A 19,803-nucleotide genomic window follows, 5' to 3' on the forward strand; every position below is an offset into this window, starting at 1 on the left:
ATTGCTGGCCATTGTCTTGCCTGAAAACATTTGCCATACCTGGGTACAGACTGAGATTAAGGTCAGTATGAAAGAGAAATCAGTAGTACTTTTGATGGCCAGGTGAGTTAGTATTATATTTTGAACCTAGAGGAGCCTCAGATGCACGACAAACTTTACTCGTTTGCTAAGTGACACTTGACAGTTAGGCCTGAAGTAGAAATACACAGTGAAATCTTAGTTTCACAGCACTCAGGAAACAGTTCGTCCCCAAGAGAGCAAGGAGCCAACAATGAACATAACAGGTCTTAACCACTGAGACATTTGAAACCATAGTGGCCTGCGTTTTTAACTAAACTTAAAACAGATCCCCAAAACCAGCTCAGTTTTTTATTGGATTGAGTAGCCACTCACCCCTTAACCTAACTGCCTACTGGGGGAGGGGTAATCCCTGTGAAGGAAAATAACATCTAATTTTGTCAGTTTGTTGTATCTCAGTTTGTTGTATATAAACAAACTAGGAAATGTAGCACACAATAAGAATTTCCAAGAAATGTGCAAGGCAGGAGAATGTGACCAGTAATTAAAAGGTAATAAGTGGACAGTCAGAGCAGATCTATAAATAATCCAGATTGTGGACATAGCAGGAAAGGACTTTAAAGTAATTATGATTAATACATTAAAGAGAGGAAAAGCTAGACAACATAGATAAAATGAACTGGAATATATACAGTAGAATAAAATGGACATTTTGGAATGGCAAAATCCAGTACCTGAAATTAAAAACTCGTTGGATGGTGACCAGACACAAAATGACAGAAGTAGTGAAATCAAGTATTGTTCAACCAATAATACCCAGTTTGAAGAAGCATATAAATAAAAGTAAAGAGCAGCATAAAGTGAAAGATGTGGGACACAAGTCATATGATTGGCATACATGTAATTGAAGCTCCAGGAGAGAAAGAGATAAAATGGTACTAGAGCAACGTGAAGAAATAATGGCTAAGAATTTTCCAAAACTGAAAGATAATATGATAATATCTTACAGATTCAAGAAGCTCAGAAAACCCCAAACAGAATAAATAATTTTTTAAACACCTACAAGTATCCTAATCAATCTGCCAGAAACCAAAAATAATGAAAAAAAAAAAAAAAAAACAAAAAAAAACTAAGCAACTAGAACTGGGAGAAAAAAAGAATAATACTTGCAAAGTAGCACCATAAAAATGGTGACTGTATACCTTCTCCTTGTTGACTACACAGGGAAACTGTTTTCTTTTAGCATTTTAAAGATGTCATTCCACTGTTACCACGTTTCCATAGCTTTGCTGTGTAAAGATAACAGTGGAAGAACATCTTTAAAATACTGTTTTAAAAAGTGAAACAAAGGGGTGCCTGGGTACCTCATTGGGTTAAGCATCCGACTTCGGCTCAGGTCATGATCTCACGGTTTGTGAGTTTGAGCCCCATGTCGGGCTCTGTGCTGACAGCTTGGAGCCTGGAACCTGCTTCAGATTCTGTGTCTTCGTCTTTCTCTGACCTTACTCCACTTGTGCTCTGTCTCTCTCTGTCTCTCAAAGATAAATAAATGTAAAAAAAAAAAAAAAAAAAAAAAAATTATGTTAAGTAAACAAAAAGTAAAATAAAGATGTTTCTAGATAAAGACTGAAAGAACTCCTTCCCAGTAGACTCACACCACAACCAATATTAAAGGGAGTTCTTTGGACTGAAGGGAAATTATCCCAGTTTGAAGGGAACTACAGGAAGGAACACAGGTTAAGAGAAAGCATAAATATGTAGGTAAATAAAAAAGAATATTGACTCTGCAAAGCAATAGTACTGTTGTATAGGATATACATCATATACAGAACTCTGAAAGCTATAACTGTAACACAGAGGAAGAAGGTAAGCAGAGCTAAACTATTACAAGATTCTTCCATATGTTAGAAAAATGGACAAAAAAGTCAGTAAGGATATCTAACATTTGAACACTGAACAACCATGACCTAAATGACACAGACCAGTAATACCCAGCAAATACAAAATACACTTTTCTTAGGAGTATATGGAACACTCACCAGAATAGACCTTCTGCTGATTCAAAGAACAACTCTTAAGATTCTTAAAAGATTAAGATTATACAAGATTATGTTTTCTAACTAAAGAGGAATTAAACTAGAAATCAATATGGAAAGATAACCAGGTAAAGAACCAAATATTCAGAGATTAACAACACACTCCTAAATAACCCGTGAGTTAAATAGGTCACAATGGAAATTAGAAAACGTTCTGAACAAAAATAAAAATTAAAAATTATGGGGGCGCCTGGGTGGCTCAGTCGGTTGGGCGTCCGACTTCAGCTCAGGTCACGATCTCACGGTCCGTGAGTTCGAGCCCCGCGTCGGGCTCTGGGCTGATGGCTCAGAGCCTGGAGCCTGTTTCCGATTCTGTGTCTCCCTCTCTCTCTCTGCCCCTCCCCCGTTCATGCTCTGTCTCTCTCTGTCCCAAAAATAAATAAACGTTAAAAAAAAAAAATTTTTTTTTTAAAAATTATGTGACAATGTGCAGCTAAGGTGTGCTTAGAGGAAATTTATAACTTTAAGTCAGGATCTGCAAAGTACCATACGTGGGACAAATCCAGCTCACTACCTGTTTTGTAAATAAAGTTTTGTTGGAACCCAGCCACACTCATTCCTTTACATATTGTTTATGGCTGCTTTCATGCTACAATAGCAGAGTTGAGTAGTTGCAACAGAAACCACATGGCCACAAAGCCTACAGTATTTACACCCAGGCCCTTTTTCTTTTTTTAGAGGGAGAAGGATCATGCGTGAGAGGGGGAGAGGGGCAGAGAGAAAGAGAGAATCTTAAGCAGGCTCCACGCTCAGTGCAGAGAATGATGCAGGGCTCAATCCCACAACCCTGGGATCATGACCTAAGCCAAAATCAAGAGTCAGACGCTCAACCAGCTGAACCAACCAGGCCCTTTATGGAAAAATAGTAATCGTACTTAATATCTAAAGAGAAGAGATGTTGTAAATTATGATAAATTATTTACAGAATGCTACATAATGCCCTTTATTATATGCATGCCTGTGGATAAACTCCCACACTGACTTTTGGCCATGTGACACAAGCGTAGAGATTTGCAAAGTATGTGCACATTAGAGTTTTCCCAACCTTGTTGCTCTTTGGAACTCTGAATCTATGTGAAGCAGCACAAGTTATCTTTCTTGAGGAGCAGAAACCTCAGCTCAGCCCTCTCTCCAGACTAGCTAGTCTTCTGGCTTCTAGACATCAACATGGCGCCATAGTGCACCATCCAGTCCCAGAGCACACAGGTGACCTATGGAATCATGAGAAGTTCATGTTTGTTTTAGCCACTCAGATTTTAGGTGGTTTGTTATATGTTATCTGAAACCAAAATCAACAAATAGAAAAAAAGAATAATTCAGCTTGTTAAAAAAATACTTATATTTTAGTTAAAGGAATTGTTTTGAACACATTCAGTTGCTGAATCTATGCACAATTTACCTTTTTTTTTTAACTACTTGCAAAACTCAAAGGATAATCAAAAATAATTTTTTTTTAACGTTTATTTGGTCAGTGAAACCACAGACTTACAACTTCAGTGATCTGTGAGTCATTTACTTTCTTTTATGGTTTCCTCAGCATTAAAACCTGACAATTTGGTGACCTTTTTGAAGCTCAAAAATTTTTGAAATAGTTATAAAGAGATTTTGAAGAGAACTATTATACTTCAGTATAATTTCCAGGCGAAATAAGTCTCAAATCAAAGATATTTTGCTTTGCCCTAATGAGATTACAAAAGATACTGAAAAGAAACCTAAGGAGACCTATAAATAAATGCTGCCTCTTCCCAAGTCTATGATCACAAACCCAGTGGATGTACAGAATAAATACTATCTTTCCAGTTTTTAAGGAGCCTTTATTTCAGAATTCCAAATTACATTTTTTAAAATAATACATATTTATTTATAACAAAATTTAGCTTGAAAATAAAATTTTGAGAATTTACCTTTTATATCACATTGTGCTTTTCATTTTGCCTGCTATAATAGTCACATATATAGTAATATGATAACTTTTAACAAACTTTAATGCAATTTATTTCCTTTTTGTTGTTGTTGTTCCTTGAATGTTATTTGTAAAACCTGGGAATATTAGTATTAAGTAATTTTTTTTTAATGTTTATTTATTTTTGAGAGAGAGAGTGTGAGCTAGGGAGGAGCAGAGAGGGAGAGAGAGAGACAGAATCTGAAGCAGTCTGCAGGCTCTAAGCTGTCAGCACAGAGCCTGACACGGGGTTTGAACTCAGGAACCCTGAGATCATGATCTGTGCTGAAGTCAGTGCTCACCCACTGCACCAGTGCACTGAGCCACCCAGGCACCTATAATAATATATTATTAAATCACCTTAATTACTAGATTGTTTAAATAGAAATTGCCAGCATCTACTTTTATAAATGAATTATAAAATGCATATCAGGTTTTAAAATGCAGCTAACCTAGTTTTTATTTTTTTGAACAGTCTCAAGATAAAACATCAGGAGGCATTAATCCAGAACCTTGTCCAATCTGTGCTCGGCAGCTGGGAAAACAGGTGAAATAATAATAAATATCATATGCATTTATAAAACACTTTACACTTTCAAAGGCATTTACCTACAATCTCTCTTTTTTTCTCATAACACTTTTACGTCCAAGGCAAAAATTCCCTCCATCTTAAGATAGGGCCAAAGGTTAGGTGATAAGCTTTAGTGCTACATATGCTTGAGCAGTGTTCCTCCTTAAGTGATAGGTAAAAACATGTTTCTAGAATAACCCCATGTTTTTCGGTAAAGGTGCATAGTTTTGCTTATTGTTTCCAGTCACAAGATCAAGTCTAAGTAATTTGACTTTGTCAGTTTAACATGTTTATTTGGTGATCATACAGAAATATAGCATATATAGATTTACGTAAGGTATTACAAGGGTATAGTAACATGGCATTTACTTGGGATTATTAATATCTAGTAATACCAGGCTTTAAAGTATAAATAATATCTCTCCTGGGGGAATTTAGATGTGATTTTTACAAGCCCATTATGTCAGTTAAGAATATTTCTTTTTGAATGTTGGTGTACAAATGTCTATAAACTTAATGGCACCGTATTAGCTTTCCTCAGATTCTTTTATCCTACCAACTGTGATTTTTGAAAGTATAAATTTCTACTTTGTATGATAAATCAATGTATACAATATTAATTTTAATTGCTCCTCAAAATTTGAAATGAGTAAAAGTATTCTTGGCTGTTTTTTCTATGAACTGAGAGTGGAAAGTTAAATATATGAGCTCCACATTCTGACCAGTAATAATCAGGAAAAAAAGTACCTTTTAGTTTACACAAGTTATGCAGAAAGTGAGATTTTTTTAAAGGACATTTTATTGATAATAAATCTTAGATAGATGCTACTTCGGAAACTGAGACTAGAAATGTACAGACCCTGGTGATTTCTGAGAAAAGTCACTGGTGAAAATGTGATAAAAGTGATAAAAATGGAAAGAATCATGATGTAAGTAGTATCTTTTTTACTTTTAGTTTTGATGAGATTCATGCAACTGGATGAATCAGAAATTTTGTTTAATTTATGTCTTAAACATTTCCAGTTTTTAAAGTTCTTTCATATACATTATTTCATTAATTTTAGTACAGCCCATATTGTAGTATAAGCTGTATTTCCTACACTTAGGAGAACATTCTGGATTATAATAAGAGTAACAGAACTTTACTTTTTTAACTCTGTTCCTAGCCACAATCTGTAGGAAATCTAGATTAGCTTCCTGGTTCTCCTGTTCCCCTCCTGATTTAGAGAATCGGTCAGAGATAACTGGCTATCCAGATAATCTTTGGTTATCCAGAGATAACCCCTGGAGCCATTGCCAATTGTCTGGTCTTGGGTTTGGGCTGGTTCAGTCAACTTCCAGTCACCCCTGAGGCCCCAGCGCCAGGTGTCTCTGGTGTCTCCTGATTTGCAGATATAGGTGAATTTGTCTTGTTCAGCTGTTCATGCGAAGCTGTCATGAGCCACAAAAGCTCTCTTATTGGAGGAAGTGCCCTTCACCCCCACTGGCAGTGGAGGCACACAGGTACAGCAGAGTGCTGCTGTGTCTACAGAAATGCGCGTGAAACAGCTCTTTAATTTTACTGCAGCTTCAACTCCTGACGAATGACACGAGTCCCTGAGAGCACGTGTGCAGCTGAACAACGGCATGAACAGCATCAGCCAGTAAAGCCCCAAACAGCCCCTCCCCCTTAGCAAAAACTATTTTAAAAACAAGTTGATATGCCTCATTTTTCTCTTCCCTGACTGAATTCTTTCCTAAGGGGCTTCTTAGTCTGTCCTGCAAAATTCCTCAGGTGGACCCACCCATGCACCTTCTTTCCATGCACGTCCATATGTGTCCAAACCCTAGAAAAATACAGCTTAGTGCTTAGGGACCTAGTGACTCATAACACTGCTCAGTTGTTGTTGTTGTTCACCAGGGGAGAAAGTTAAATAACTTGCATAAGATGTACAGCTTTCAGAACTGACATCTCACCTAAAGCCAATAGACTTCTGCATCCCTCATGGTGTCTCCATGGTATATTCCAAGAGTCAGAATTATTGTACTTTTCTTGAAATAGGGCAAAGGGGTATCAAAAATGTCTTTTTATTTATTTATTACATTTTTTTAATGTATCCAGAACCACTTTTATTTTATTTTTTAAATGTTTTCTTTATTTTTGAGAAAGTGCAAGTGGGGAGGGGCAGAGAGAGAGAGAGAAAGGGACAGAGGATCTGACGTAGGCTCTGCACTGACAGCAGAGAGCCCCATGTGGGACTTGAACTCACGAGCTGTGAGATCATGACCTGAGCCAAAGTCGGATGCTCAACCAACTGAGCCACCCACGTGCCCCCCAGAACCGCTTTTAAAATAAATGTGAGATACTAGCCCATCTCATTATCAATATAATGATTACTGTAACATGTGAAGTTGTAAATCCATTTAATGAGTTATATAGAATATACTGATGATGATATTATCTCCAAATTAATGTTGTTCTCAGTCCTTCCATCATATCTGCTGTTACAGTGCTAAAAGAGTAATTTGCAGAGGCGCCTGGGTGGCTCAGATGGTTAAGCGTCCAACTTTGGCTCAGGTCATAATCTTACAGCTCGTGAGTTCAAGCCCCACATGGGGCTCTGTGCTAACAGCTCAGAGCCTAGAGCCTGCTTCCAGTTCTGTGTCTCCCTCTCTCTCTCTCTGCCCCTCTCCCGCACTGTTTCTCTCAAAAATAAATAAACATTTAAAAAAATTTTTTAAGAGTAATTTGCATTCTTCCTAAATACCGAAATGAGAACACCAACTTAGAAAATCATGGTTGACTGGCTGTTATGCTCACAGTTAGTGTGAGTGGAACTAAAGACTATGGAAGCTTACTCTTGTTGGACGAAAAAATAGTTAATTTTAAAGTACAACTTAGCGTTTATGACTTAAAGAATATTAATGTCCTGAAACATTTAGGAAGTGGAATGACTCCCTTCTCCTTTTGATATGTTTATACATTGGAAGACATCTTTGACAGTGTCTCACTGAGGTATGTTCCATGTGTTTTCTTTTCCAGTGGGCAGTACTGACCTGTGGACACTGCTTCTGTAATGAATGCATTTCAATTATTATCGAACAGTACAGCGTAGGGTCTCACAGAAGCTCCATTAAGTGTGCCATCTGCCGCCAGACCACATCTCACAAAGAAATCTCGTACGTCTTCACCTCAGAGAAAGCCAGCCAGGAAGAGGACATCCCTGTGAAGGTACAGTAGGTTAAGAACGTGTAGAAGCATAGTCAGAGCAATGTAATAGGAATCCGTAACTAGCAGTGAGAGCATCAAAATCAGAACAAGGCTGGCACAGTGACTATGTGGAAACCACTGTTCCTGTCCGTAGGAACACTGCCCAAAAGCCTCAGCTTTACCATCTTTCCTTTCTGTGTGGGAGAAACACAAGAACACTTTTTCAAACATGGCTAGCCATCATCAGGTCCACTGTGGCAAGCAAGTAACATTTTAGAATTTCAGTCCTCCATCATCTTCAATAATATTTCTGTCTACTACAAATATAGCTCTGATTAAATTAGAGATTTACTTAAAGAAAGCTTCTTCCTCATTCTTTCATTTACCCTAGATAGCAGGGAAAAGGGGTGAGCCCAACCTAATTGGAAGAAAAAAATACAGTGGTTGCTAAAATTAAGACTGTCACAAGAAGGAGATAGTATACTTTTTTTTTTTCTTTTTCATGTTTATTTACTTATTGGGGGGCAGGGGTGGGCAGAGGGGGAGAGAGAGAATCCCAAACAGGCTCCTTGCTCAGCGCAGAGCCCAATGCCAGGCTCGATCCCACGACCCTTGATCATGGAAGCCTGTTGGGGGCTCAGTCGTGACTTGAGCCAAAATCAGGAGTCAGATGTTTAACCGACTGAGCCACTCAGGTAACCCAAAAGGGAGATAGTATACTTTCAAATGACATGGATTGGTATTTCATGATATAGCCAAAACTTGGCTTTATTTTCCTAATTTCTCCCATGCTTCATCTAAAATTTTAAGAAAGTGACTGGAATTTGAAATCCAAATAGGATCTGTACTTGGATTTTCTGTCTAAGGGGCATCTATTTGGTAACAAACCTTTACTAGAATTCTTTGTTCTTTGTCTTCCTTAAACATGCTTTTTTTTCCTCCCTAACCAAACTTAGACAAAGAACAAATCAATATATGATTGTAGCAGGGAATAGGGGCCTGAAGGAGTAGTTGAGAGTTAAAAATCCTTATTTTTAAGGATTATATTTTTTGAAGAAAATTAACTACAGGTTGACACTATCAGGAGTTAGGCAGGTGATAGGATTCCACCACGTGAAAAAAGTGTGGTTGAATTGAAGAATATGTAATTGCTGTTTATTCCTACTATTATTTGAGTAAAACCTGAAAATGTCAGTCACATTGGTCTCTAGTGTGTTGAGATAAGCAGAATCCCGACGTTGAAATGAACTTCCTTTCATTCATTCATTGATTCATTCATTCATACCGTATGTGTTTATTGGATACATTGTGTGTGCCAGGCAGTGTACTGAGCCTCACTGATACAAAGTACATTTCTGAATAAAACGGACATGATTGCTGCCCCCGTGGATTTTACAGTTTGGCAATGTTGGGGAAGGAATTTGAGTTGGAGCAGGAAGCACAGACAGTACACAGATAATTAATATATTAGAATCATGATCAGCCCTACAAAAGAAAATCAAACCTGGCTCCTCTGAGGGAATGACAGTTAAATAGATGTCCAAAGAATGAATGAATGAACCCAGCTGGGGTGAGGAGAGAAGTGAATTAGTGGGGAGGAGGCTGCAGCCAGAAAGAAACCAGCAAAAAACAATACATAGAACGTCTATACACAGAATTCTATACATAGAATACATAGAATGTCTGAGACAAGGAGGAACTCGGTGGAAGTCAGTGGCTGCAGTGTAGAAGGCACAAGGGACAATTGAATGAAATGCGTCTGGAAACCAAAAAGGGGCCAGAGGCTGAGGAGCCATCTGAAGATTTGAGAATTTTCTTTTCATATGAACAGAAAGGCATTACATGTTATAAGCAGAGAAGTATCATGATTAGATTGGAATCTTTAAAAGATCCCTTTCCTTGTAGTGTGGAAATTAGATTAGCAGGAATAAAAAAGAATGAAAAAACTTTGGAGAGACCGGTTCAGGAGGCTGCGGCAGTAGCCGTGGCGGCTTTGATTAGGTTTCTGGTCGTGGAGACAGAAGGAAGCAGATCTAGTCATGAGATATTTAAAGTAAGGTGAATGGTAAGGTAGAATGCTGGAGGAGTTGATGAGGCAGACTTTGTAGGTGACCCCCTGGTTTCTGAAGTCAAAAATCAGGTGGATAATAAGTAGTGCAGTTGCCAGTAGATGGTATTTGGAAGAAGGTATATTTAAACACGCTGTGTTTGAAATGCCTAAGATACTCAAGTACAGCTGTGCAGCACAGCCACTGGCATAAGTGATGTTGGAGGCTGTGGAAGTGGTTGAGATTACCCGAGAAGAGACACAGAAGTTAGCTTCAGACCAGGTCCCGTAGGACTCCAGGGCTGTTTGAAAGTTGAGTAAAAGGGGAGGAGCAGAAAAGGAGACCAGGAAGGAACAGCTGGGGCCATGGGCAGCTGAGGAGCGTATGCTGTCCACAGAGGCCACAGGAGGACTGCTTCAGTGAGGAGGCAGCTATCAGCTGTATCAGTGATGTTGAAGGGGCTCAGCCACGGGGGACCATTTTGGCTAATGAAGGGCATTGACAACCTCAGAAGGAGCTCTTTCCCTGGAAACGTAGAGGCAGAAAACAGTTTAGGAGGGAATGAGGAGTGAACAAAAAATGAGTAATAGAGAAAGTGCCCAGATATTTTATAATAAATTTAGCTATGAGGTAGAAAAGAGAGAATTATAACCAGCAGGAGATACAAAGTGCAGAAAGGGGGGTTGTTTTGTTTTAGGGTTTTTTGGGGTTTTTTTAAGATAAATGTTCTGGAGTATGTTTAATCTCTGGCAAAGAAGGGTAGTTTGAAGATATAAGAGAGAGAAGGGATAATCTGCAGTGTAAGTTTCTTGAAAAGACCGTGTTGACATAAAGAGAAAGTGGAAATCCCACTGAAATCAAATAACAGAGAGGTTGGGCTACTGAGTAAATAAGCTGTAAGGGCACTTGTCAGAGGATGGGATATTTTAGTCATTTCAGAAAGGACAGGTATTCAGTACTCCAGATGTGGCTGCAGAAGTAGGTGACCCAAGTGAGGTGGAGGAGAAAAGGTGCTAGAAATGAAGAGGTAACTTGAATGTTGAAGGGTTGTCCACGTGGACGGTGTACCCTATCTAGAGCTGAGGTATAGAGTTAACGATTTTGAGATAGGCCGCCGAATCCTTTTGTGAATGAGAGATAGTGTTCAGTAAATGATGGCAGCAAAGGGTAGAATTAGGGGATAACTGGGCTTCATGAGGCCCAAAAGAATGGAAATTTTTACAAAAGTGAGAGAGAATGATCTGAAACCTGCATCAGGGACCAGAGGATACCAGAGCTCGTAGTGTAAGGAATATTAGAGTGCATGTCTCCATTGAGAGGCCTGCCGAGATAATGGTGTGCTCCAAGGACAGCCGTGTTCTAGTTAAAGCAAGGAAGTGGAGAGCAGCATTTCCACAAAAGGTTGAAAGTGTAGAAGAGTTTGTTGGCCATAAAGCCCTCATTCCTGGGGAACCACCAGAGTTCGGGAGTAGAAAGAGAAAAGGCAGGGCGGGGAGTGGGAGGGAACTGCAGAGCAGTAGGCGAGTCACAGAATGGGGCAGACTGAGTGATGAGAGGATCATGACTACAGGGGTCATGTAGCCCTGATCCTGGTGAATCCCCTGGATAAATGTGTATTTTTAAGCCACATGCCAAAGGGTTACTGAGTGAAGGAAGACTAAGGCGGTCTGTGGTGCAATCTGCTGACCAGCCCTGAGGCATTTGATGGTTAGACCTGATCTTCCTTCCCACCCAAAGAAGTGCTTTCTGGGGCACCCGGGTGGCTCAGTCGGTTAAGCGTCCGACTTCGGCTCAGGTCATGATCTCGCGGTTTGTGGGTTCGAGCCCCACGTCAGGCTCTGTGCCGACAGCTCGGAGCCTGGAGCCTGCCTCGGATTCTGTGTCTCCCTCTCTCTCTGTTCCTCCCCTGCTCGCTCGCTCTCTCTCAAAAATAAAGATTTTTATTATTTTTTTTTTTTATTTAATTTTTTTGTTGTTGTTTGTTTGTTTTTCAACGTTTGTTTATTTTTGGGACAGAGAGAGACAGAGCATGAGCAGGGGAGGAGCAGAGAGAAGGAGACACAGAATCCAAAGCAGGCTCCAGGCTCAGTCCACACAGAGTCCGACGCGGGGCTTGAACTCACGAACCGTGAGATCATGACCTGAGTCGAAGTCATGCGCTCAACTGACTGACTGAGCCACCAGGCACCCCAGCAATTCTCTTTTTTTTTTTTTTTTTTCAACGTTTATTTATTTTTGGGACAGAGAGAGACAGAGCATGAACGGGGGAGGGGCAGAGGGAGAGGGAGACACAGAATCGGAAACAGGCTCCAGGCTCTGAGCCATCAGCCCAGAGCCTGACGTGGGGCTCGAACTCCCGGACCGCGAGATCGTGACCTGGCTGAAGTCGGACGCTTCACCGACTGCGCCACCCAGGCGCCCCAAAAATAAAGATTTTTAAAAAAAATTTTTTTCTTAAAAAAGTGCTTTCTTCCCACGTTCCCTCTCTCCCTTTCTTCCCAATCCTGCAGTTTCCTTCTCCTTCCCTTAAAAAAGTCTTTCTTAGCCCTTGTTTCTCTTCTAATTCTTTCTTTGGCCTTAGACATCCCAAGGCCACAGATGGCATTCGTGGCTAAGAAGGGCTGCTGACCCTTATTAGATAAAAGCGTTCATCACAGTATAAGGAATGAGTGTGAGAAAGAAGTGCTGTGTCAGGCTTCATGCCGTGAAGTTTAGGAAGTGATTGCTCTAGCTACCAGTAAACAGCACGGCCTCTATGAAACTGAGTCATTGAGTCCATCAAACCCAAACACCTGTTCGTTTTATGGCACCTTTCCTAGATACACAGGAGAGAGATCAAGGCAGTTACATTTGCTGTCCTGTTGGGACGGGAATATCGGTGTACAAATGCTGTTTATTATGCTCTGACTTCTTCCTGTCTTACCTCGGTACTGATGAACATACGAATTAATTGATGCATCTCATAAAAAGTTGTAAGATTACAGAATTTACTAAAGGTAACTTTTCTTTTGTCACAGATGCGTCAATACTTGTATTCCCTTTTTATTAAACACAGTGACTGAATGAATATTGGACCTGATAGGCTTGCAGGTTTTGTTTCTTGCCACATTTACTTTTGCTTCTCACCGCCTTTTCTGTCACCATTTGTGTCTGCCACTTCTGCCTTCTGCTGCCCGCCCCCTTTTCTGGCTGTTGTCATATTTCTGCCCTACTGTCTGCCACCTTCTCTTTGAAGCATCTGCCTATTGTTTTTTCAGACTCCCTGCATCTGAAACTATCCTACTGAATAGTCCCATCATCAATTGTGAAGTTGAGGGAGTATTCATATATAAAATAAAGATGACTCTATGTAAATAATTACGGCATTATTTTGAAATTTTGTTACGTATTACATCAAACTATTGCTAAACCTAGGGATTTTTTATTTTATTGTGGATTATCAAATCTCTGGCCTTTATTACACAAGACTGAGAAGTAAATTTTTTATTTCATTGAAGTTTTTGTATTACCTGAAATGTTTACTTCACTCTTAAGTATTCATGTCAAGACTCTCAGTAGACAGTATATCATACATAGTGCTTAATCATGTAGCTGGTCTTAGATAAGAGATATTTGATAAACAAAAATAGTATTAAATAACATGACCTGTTTTCTACTGGTATTTCACAATATGAGGAATCCTTTTGATGGACCATAGAAACAAACTGAATCGGTGTTCCCTTTAGTGGATGCACTTAAGTTAAAGACTGTATCTACCCTAACGGCTTTGTGACAGTATTCCTAAATGACCCTTGGAACCTACTGGGCATTTCACAAAGTAAACAAAATTCCCCTTGCAAGTTCTGACAACTGCCAGGCATTTTGGATGGTGAAGTAGGCTTCCTGGCAGAACATATGCCCCACGTGGCATGTTCCCTGTGTTCTAAGTTTGGAGAGGTTTCATACAAAGCATTTTTGTCAGTGGAAACCCTGTCCCTATGATGGGCAAGGTTTTTATGTCATGCAAAGTTTCTACCCAGGAGAAAATACACTACATGGGTATTAGCCACAGCGAAACGGCAGCCTTCCCACCGTCCTGCACAGGTGCACAACCGTTTCAGATTCTCAAACGTTTGAGTGTCTAATAATTGGCCTCCTTCTTAAAAAAAAAAAAGACATATTTATCCCGCCCCATTCCCATTTAAATTTTAACTCATTAGATCTGGAATCTGGTCCAGAAATCTGCATCCTTAACAAGTAAATTTATTGATAATAGAGATGTCTTTACACAGCCTCTTTGTAGCGAAAACAAAAATAACTATTTCTACATTCAGACTCCCAGAGTATTTTAGCGATATCATGTGTGAAACTGTATGTGTAGAATTCTATTGTTTGTTTTCTTCTCTCTTCTTTTCTTTTTTTCTTTTTTGAGAGGGAGAAAGAGCCTGTGTGAGCAGGGAAGGAGCAGATAGAGACAGAGAGAATCTTAAGCAGGCTCCATACCCAACACAGCCTGACACCTGACACGGGGCTTGATCCCATGACTGTAAGATCATGACCTGAGCCGAAATCAAGTATCAGACACTTAACCAGCTGACTGAGCCACGCAGGCACCCCTCTTTTCTTTTCTTTTTTTTTTTTTTTTTTTTTTGAGTTTTTGTTCAGTTTATTCAAGGATGAGTTGTGAAGTCTATCTTACACTTTCTTAATATAATTAAACATCTGGATGGGAAAAAACTCCAGAATTCTGGCTGATCCTAAACTAATTTGGTGAATATAATCCACAAGCAATTATATTTCAATATACTTAGCTAAATACTTTTATATAAGATACTTTTATATGAACATTAACTGATAATTTTAGAAGGCATTCATTTATTTTTGTTAGAAAATGTCATGAGTAAGTATAATTTGGTCACAAAAAGCAATTTATATTCACTGGCCAAGTTAGCATTTGTAATTCTGAACTGTTAGTGAGTCTTGTTAAAGTTAGCAATAGCTTACAAACATCAAGCACATAGTAGAGACTTCTAAGATACAAATTATAAATTATCTTTATGAAATTACTGTTCTGAAAAACTTAACACTTTGTGGGGTATACACGTCATTAAAATGTGGAAAGGACACTGTTCATGAGGTAGGGACTTTTAGTTTATTCACTACTGTATCCCCAGCATCTAGAACAATGCCTGGTATGTTAACAGGTACTGAGTATGTAGGTGGATAGTGGGATGGATAGACTGATGGATGGACAGACAGATGGACATAAATGGTTGAATAGTATTTACATATAATATCCCTAAAAGCCTTTGGATATAACAAAATTCGTAACTTTTTTTAAAAAAATGGTTTTTTTGAGAGAGAGAGTGAGTGAGCAAGCATGAGCAGGGGAGGGGCAGAAAGAGAGGAGGACAGAGGAGGATCTGAAGCGGTCTCTGTGCTGACTACAGAGAGCCCAATGCGGGGCTCAAACTCATGTACTGTGAGATCATGACCTGAGCCAAAGTCGGATGCTTAACCGACTGAGCCACCCAGGAGCACCCAAATTTTTAACTTTTTTGCAGTTGCTAACCTATGTCTTTGAAATCCTTATGCAAAGTAGTTAAAGGGACAGAATGATATTTTGGTGGCCTAGTGCACTTGTAAGCTTTCCCACAGCATAGGTGGTGTTTCCATTGAACTTTATTATAATATGTGAATGCTTGAAGAACCCAACATTTGCCCCAGACATGTGCTCGCTAAACACTCCTACTTCATGAGACCAATCAGACCAAGCTGTGTGTAACTGCACTAAATTATATCTGCCACTACCAACATGGGTTTTTAACATGGTGAACAGGTGCAGACAGAAATAAAACAATGTTAACTGATCTTACTCAGCAGAAACTACTATGGACAGCACAGGTGCATTCAAAGAATTAGTTCTCTTTTAAAAAGAAACGTCCAGAATAAAAGTACTCAATGTCAGGCAATACCAAGACAGAAATGACTTTCTTTGTACTGAATATTCAGGTTATTTGCAAGTTACAAGCCCACCATGAAAACCTAAAGAAAAAAAATGTATTATTTGTCACCATAACCATGTTGTAATCCTAGTTGGTCATATTACTGATTAGAGAACATAGTTCTTTTTCGTGGGTGGTGGGGGTTGGCTAAGTAGTGTAAATTTGTCTTCTTTAAAGTGGTGTTTTTCAGTCAGATGAAATCTTCAAAAAATCTCTAATCTTAAGATTGACTCTTGCATGTAGAATGTTTTAAAGATTGCAAAAATCAATCCATCTAGTAACTGAAAGATGAAAATAAAATCTGTGCTCTGTTTAGACGTGATTGTCTCACCTCCCCCAAAGCTGAAACCCCTCATCTGTGGCAGACAGCACAGGCTAGGCATCCATTTGGCCCTCGGGCAGGAAGAGGCCTGCAGGTGCAGTAGCACGCCGCACTAGAGTACTCACGTTCAGAGAGCCCGTTCGCTTGGATAAGCACAGTGCTGATCGTAGTGTGGAGCGAACAAGTTAAAAAGGTCCCAGAATTACAGGTCTTCCTCCAGCCCCCTAAATCTCTTGTCCATCTGTAAGAAATAAGGGTAGGAAAGAAAGAAAAATCTATTCAGAATCAAGTGGAATGGCACACGGTGAAAAGCAATGCTGTCCTCCCTTCTCCCTTCTTTGTCTTACCACAGTGATCAGTTTCTGTTGTTCGTTGTAAAGGTCACCTATATGACTTCTGGTAACACACATAGATTTTCTTACTTAAAATACTAGCCGGAGACCATAGACAGTATATGCTCTCTCCTCACTTTACAATATGCGGAAATTAGCGCATCTCTTCCTCTTTCAATGTTTCTTCTCTGTTCCACATCCTAATTTCTGTTACAGTATCATGCACCTTTTATTACCTAATTGTAGATATGTCTTCCATATCAAAGAAAGTCAGTAAATAGTGAACAATATTTTCACTGTGGAACCAGGTAGAGTGATTGAAGACATGTGGAAAGGAATATAATTCTAATCCTGTAGATTTAAAATTTGCTTTTCAAAGAAAAACCTTCCAAGCACCCCAGTCTAATGAAACTTCGAACTTTTTTCTAGAAATCTTCCTTAATTTCTGTGTCAACTTCATCTGGCACCAATATCCATGTAATCATTGTAATATTCTTTTTTTCACTGTGCTATACTGCTTCAAGAAATTTTAGCAGGATGAGTGTGTAAATGGCAAATTTCAAAAAATGACTTCAATTTGACTTCCCTATAGAGTGATTAAGTGACTAACATCACCCTTTGATGTAAGACATGATTGCAAATGTTTCACATAAACTAGTGTGTATGTATTTCACATATATGGAATACATATAATACATGTAAAATCTCTAAAGATATGCCCTGTGTGTTGACATAAAGTAGTCTCTAAACATGAATATTCTCTCTAATGTTTGATGAGAAATAAGACTGAGTACATTCATCATCTCCACTGTTCGACTTTTTTCTGATGTTCTTCAGCACCCAGCAGCCACTTTAGCCCTTAATTCTACTAATGGAGCAAACCATGACCATGAGAATCCATAGATATTGCAGAGAAAAAGTGGGAGCTGAATGTGGAGAGATTACGTAAATAGAATATAGAGGGGCTCAAGGGAGAAAGGCAAGACTGATGACAAAGGAATATAATACAAAGCAATAATAACTCTCCAGTCATAGAACACTAGTTTTATTTATATTAAATCAAGTGCAAGTAGCACGTTGCTGCTGTACTAGGGACATCTCCTGTCTGTTCTCCTTCCTTTCCTACCTTCCCTAAATAAGGATTCTCAGCAACAGGAAATGGATGTGAAGGGAATAGACTAAAGCCAACCACTGCATATGTTCTACACCATACTGTAGAATTTTACCTGTTCCCACCTCTTTCCCCAGTAATAAGACTTCAGACAATGAAAAGCAGTATTTCACTCTAAGAATGACTTGGTGAGATATTTAATCACATTCTTGAGGGGAAGGGTTGATCAAAGTCTAAGTCAGATACTCCTTGGTTACTTTATTATTAGAATTCTTTCAGGGCACCTGGGTGGCTCAGTCGATTAAGTGTCCAAGTTCAGCTCAGGTCATGATCTCACAGTTCGCAAGTTCAAGCCACACCTCAGGCTTTGCTGATACCTCGGAGCCGGATTCTGTGTCTCCCTGTCTCCCTGCCCCTCTCCTCACACTATCTCTCAAAAATCAACATCAAAAAGAAAAAAAAAAGAATTCTTTCAATCTAGTGAATATATGATAAAGAAACAAAAGTGAGTTTTCCATCCTTTTAACACATGTAACAAATTTTAATTCAAACTTTAGGTTCTCAGAATTTTAAAACAGGAACCTAAGACTATAGGGCTTCCTTACTCCATTGAATTTTAACTCTGTGATGAAAATAAGCTAGTTGCACCTACTTAGAGTAGATAAGAGGTACATGACATTTCTGATCTTTAGTTATGCTACTAGACAACTTCTAAGCCAGACTTCATAAGAAATAGTCTTTGTTGGCCTTTGGTGCAAATGGGTATCTGCTATGTTTTCATTGCCTTGACATCCTACCCAAAGTGTAGAACTTTTAACTTTGCAGTTTATTTTCCAGAAAGTGAAAGTCCTCCTGTATATGTAGTTTAGAGACCTTATTTGATTTTGTTGATTAAATTACAAGCAAGGGAGCAAAGATTCTCATAAAGAACATTTTGTGATTCTTTTGCTGTAAAGAAGAAAAATTCCATCCTTTTTCTTCATTAACTGTTATAATACTCTTGGCTGCTTATCTCATGAGTGGAACACCAGGAAAGGTACTGACTTGATCTGACTGGTGGTACTTTGTATGTCTCCCATCCTGGCTCTCCAGTTGATCTTAGAACTAGTGCCTTAGGGAGAGCAACCATGAAGATAAGGTCAAGGGAAGGCAGGGGACAGACGATGTATCTTTACTCCAAAGCTGGGCCTTCGTCACTAATGTTTCAGAAACTTGAACAAAGCCAAGCATTGATCACAAAGTCAGGTTTGGTGGATATGTATCTGGAAAAACCGAAGAGACTATCAAGAAAGAATGGTAATGAGAAAAGGGACAAAAATTTCAGAAGAGGACAAAGGTGCTTATAATTAAATGCAACTTTATCAACCTAATATATTAAGTGATCTAGTAGTCTTGCGGGATTTCTCTCTCCATGTACCCTCCTCAAGAATACATATTCCAAACTATCTTTGCATCTGTATATTTACTGATATAGCTAAAAAAAAAAAAAAAAAAGTAATAAGCCAAGTTAGATTGAGGCTGCCATTTTACCTGGCTTGAGAATATTCATACTTTGTTAACACCTTGCGTAAGGATAGATTGGTGTCCGCATCGCCTCATCCTTATCTCTTTTCTGCCTCTTCTGTGATCCCCTCCAGGCTTGCCTGTCATATAACCCATCCCCTTCTTTTTGTTTATACCTTTTTTAACAGATTTCTTTTCTGTAGCTGTGGCAACATTGAATAGTCTTCTCAGAAACTGACAGATTTGAGCCAAAGTTCATTTATGCATTTGAGACAGAAACATTAAAAAGAGTAGTAGAAGGTCGACTGGGTGGCTCAGTCGGGTAAGCATCCGACTTTGTCTCAGGTCATGATCCAGTCATGGGTTTGAGCTCTGCATCAGTCTCTGTGCTGATAGCTCAGAGCCTGGAGCCTGCTTCGGATTCTGTCTCCCTCTCACTCTGCCCCTTCCCCACTCATTCTCTGTCTGTCCCTCTCTCTCAAAAATAATCATTTTAAATAAATAAACAAACAAATAAATAAGTAGTAGAATATGTGTAGTACTCATTAAGACAGTATAATAAAACATCCACTTAAATTGCACCCAGGCCAAACCAGCAGTATAAACCATCTTTTTTGTTTTCCTCTGTATTCTGTAACTTGCATTAGACTGTATATTTGGAAGAGTAACAGAGTGTATCTTTTGAT

The 19,803-nt window shown here is 39.0% G+C and overlaps 1 protein-coding gene across 2 annotated transcripts in view; it reads left to right on the plus strand.

Annotated features, from left to right (window-relative positions):
* The window catches only part of SHPRH (SNF2 histone linker PHD RING helicase), a 95,117-nt gene that overhangs the window by 61,330 nt on the left and 13,984 nt on the right, over positions 1–19,803 (plus strand). For both annotated transcript variants that reach the window (XM_027056697.2, XM_053222132.1), the window contains 2 exons: positions 4,532–4,603; positions 7,650–7,838. In XM_027056697.2, coding sequence (XP_026912498.1) covers positions 4,532–4,603; positions 7,650–7,838 — 261 coding nt within the window. The remainder of the gene's footprint in view (positions 1–4,531; positions 4,604–7,649; positions 7,839–19,803) is intronic.

The sequence above is a fragment of the Acinonyx jubatus genome, chromosome B2 (genome assembly GCF_027475565.1).
Source record: "Acinonyx jubatus isolate Ajub_Pintada_27869175 chromosome B2, VMU_Ajub_asm_v1.0, whole genome shotgun sequence".
Classification (NCBI taxonomy): domain Eukaryota; kingdom Metazoa; phylum Chordata; class Mammalia; order Carnivora; family Felidae; genus Acinonyx; species Acinonyx jubatus.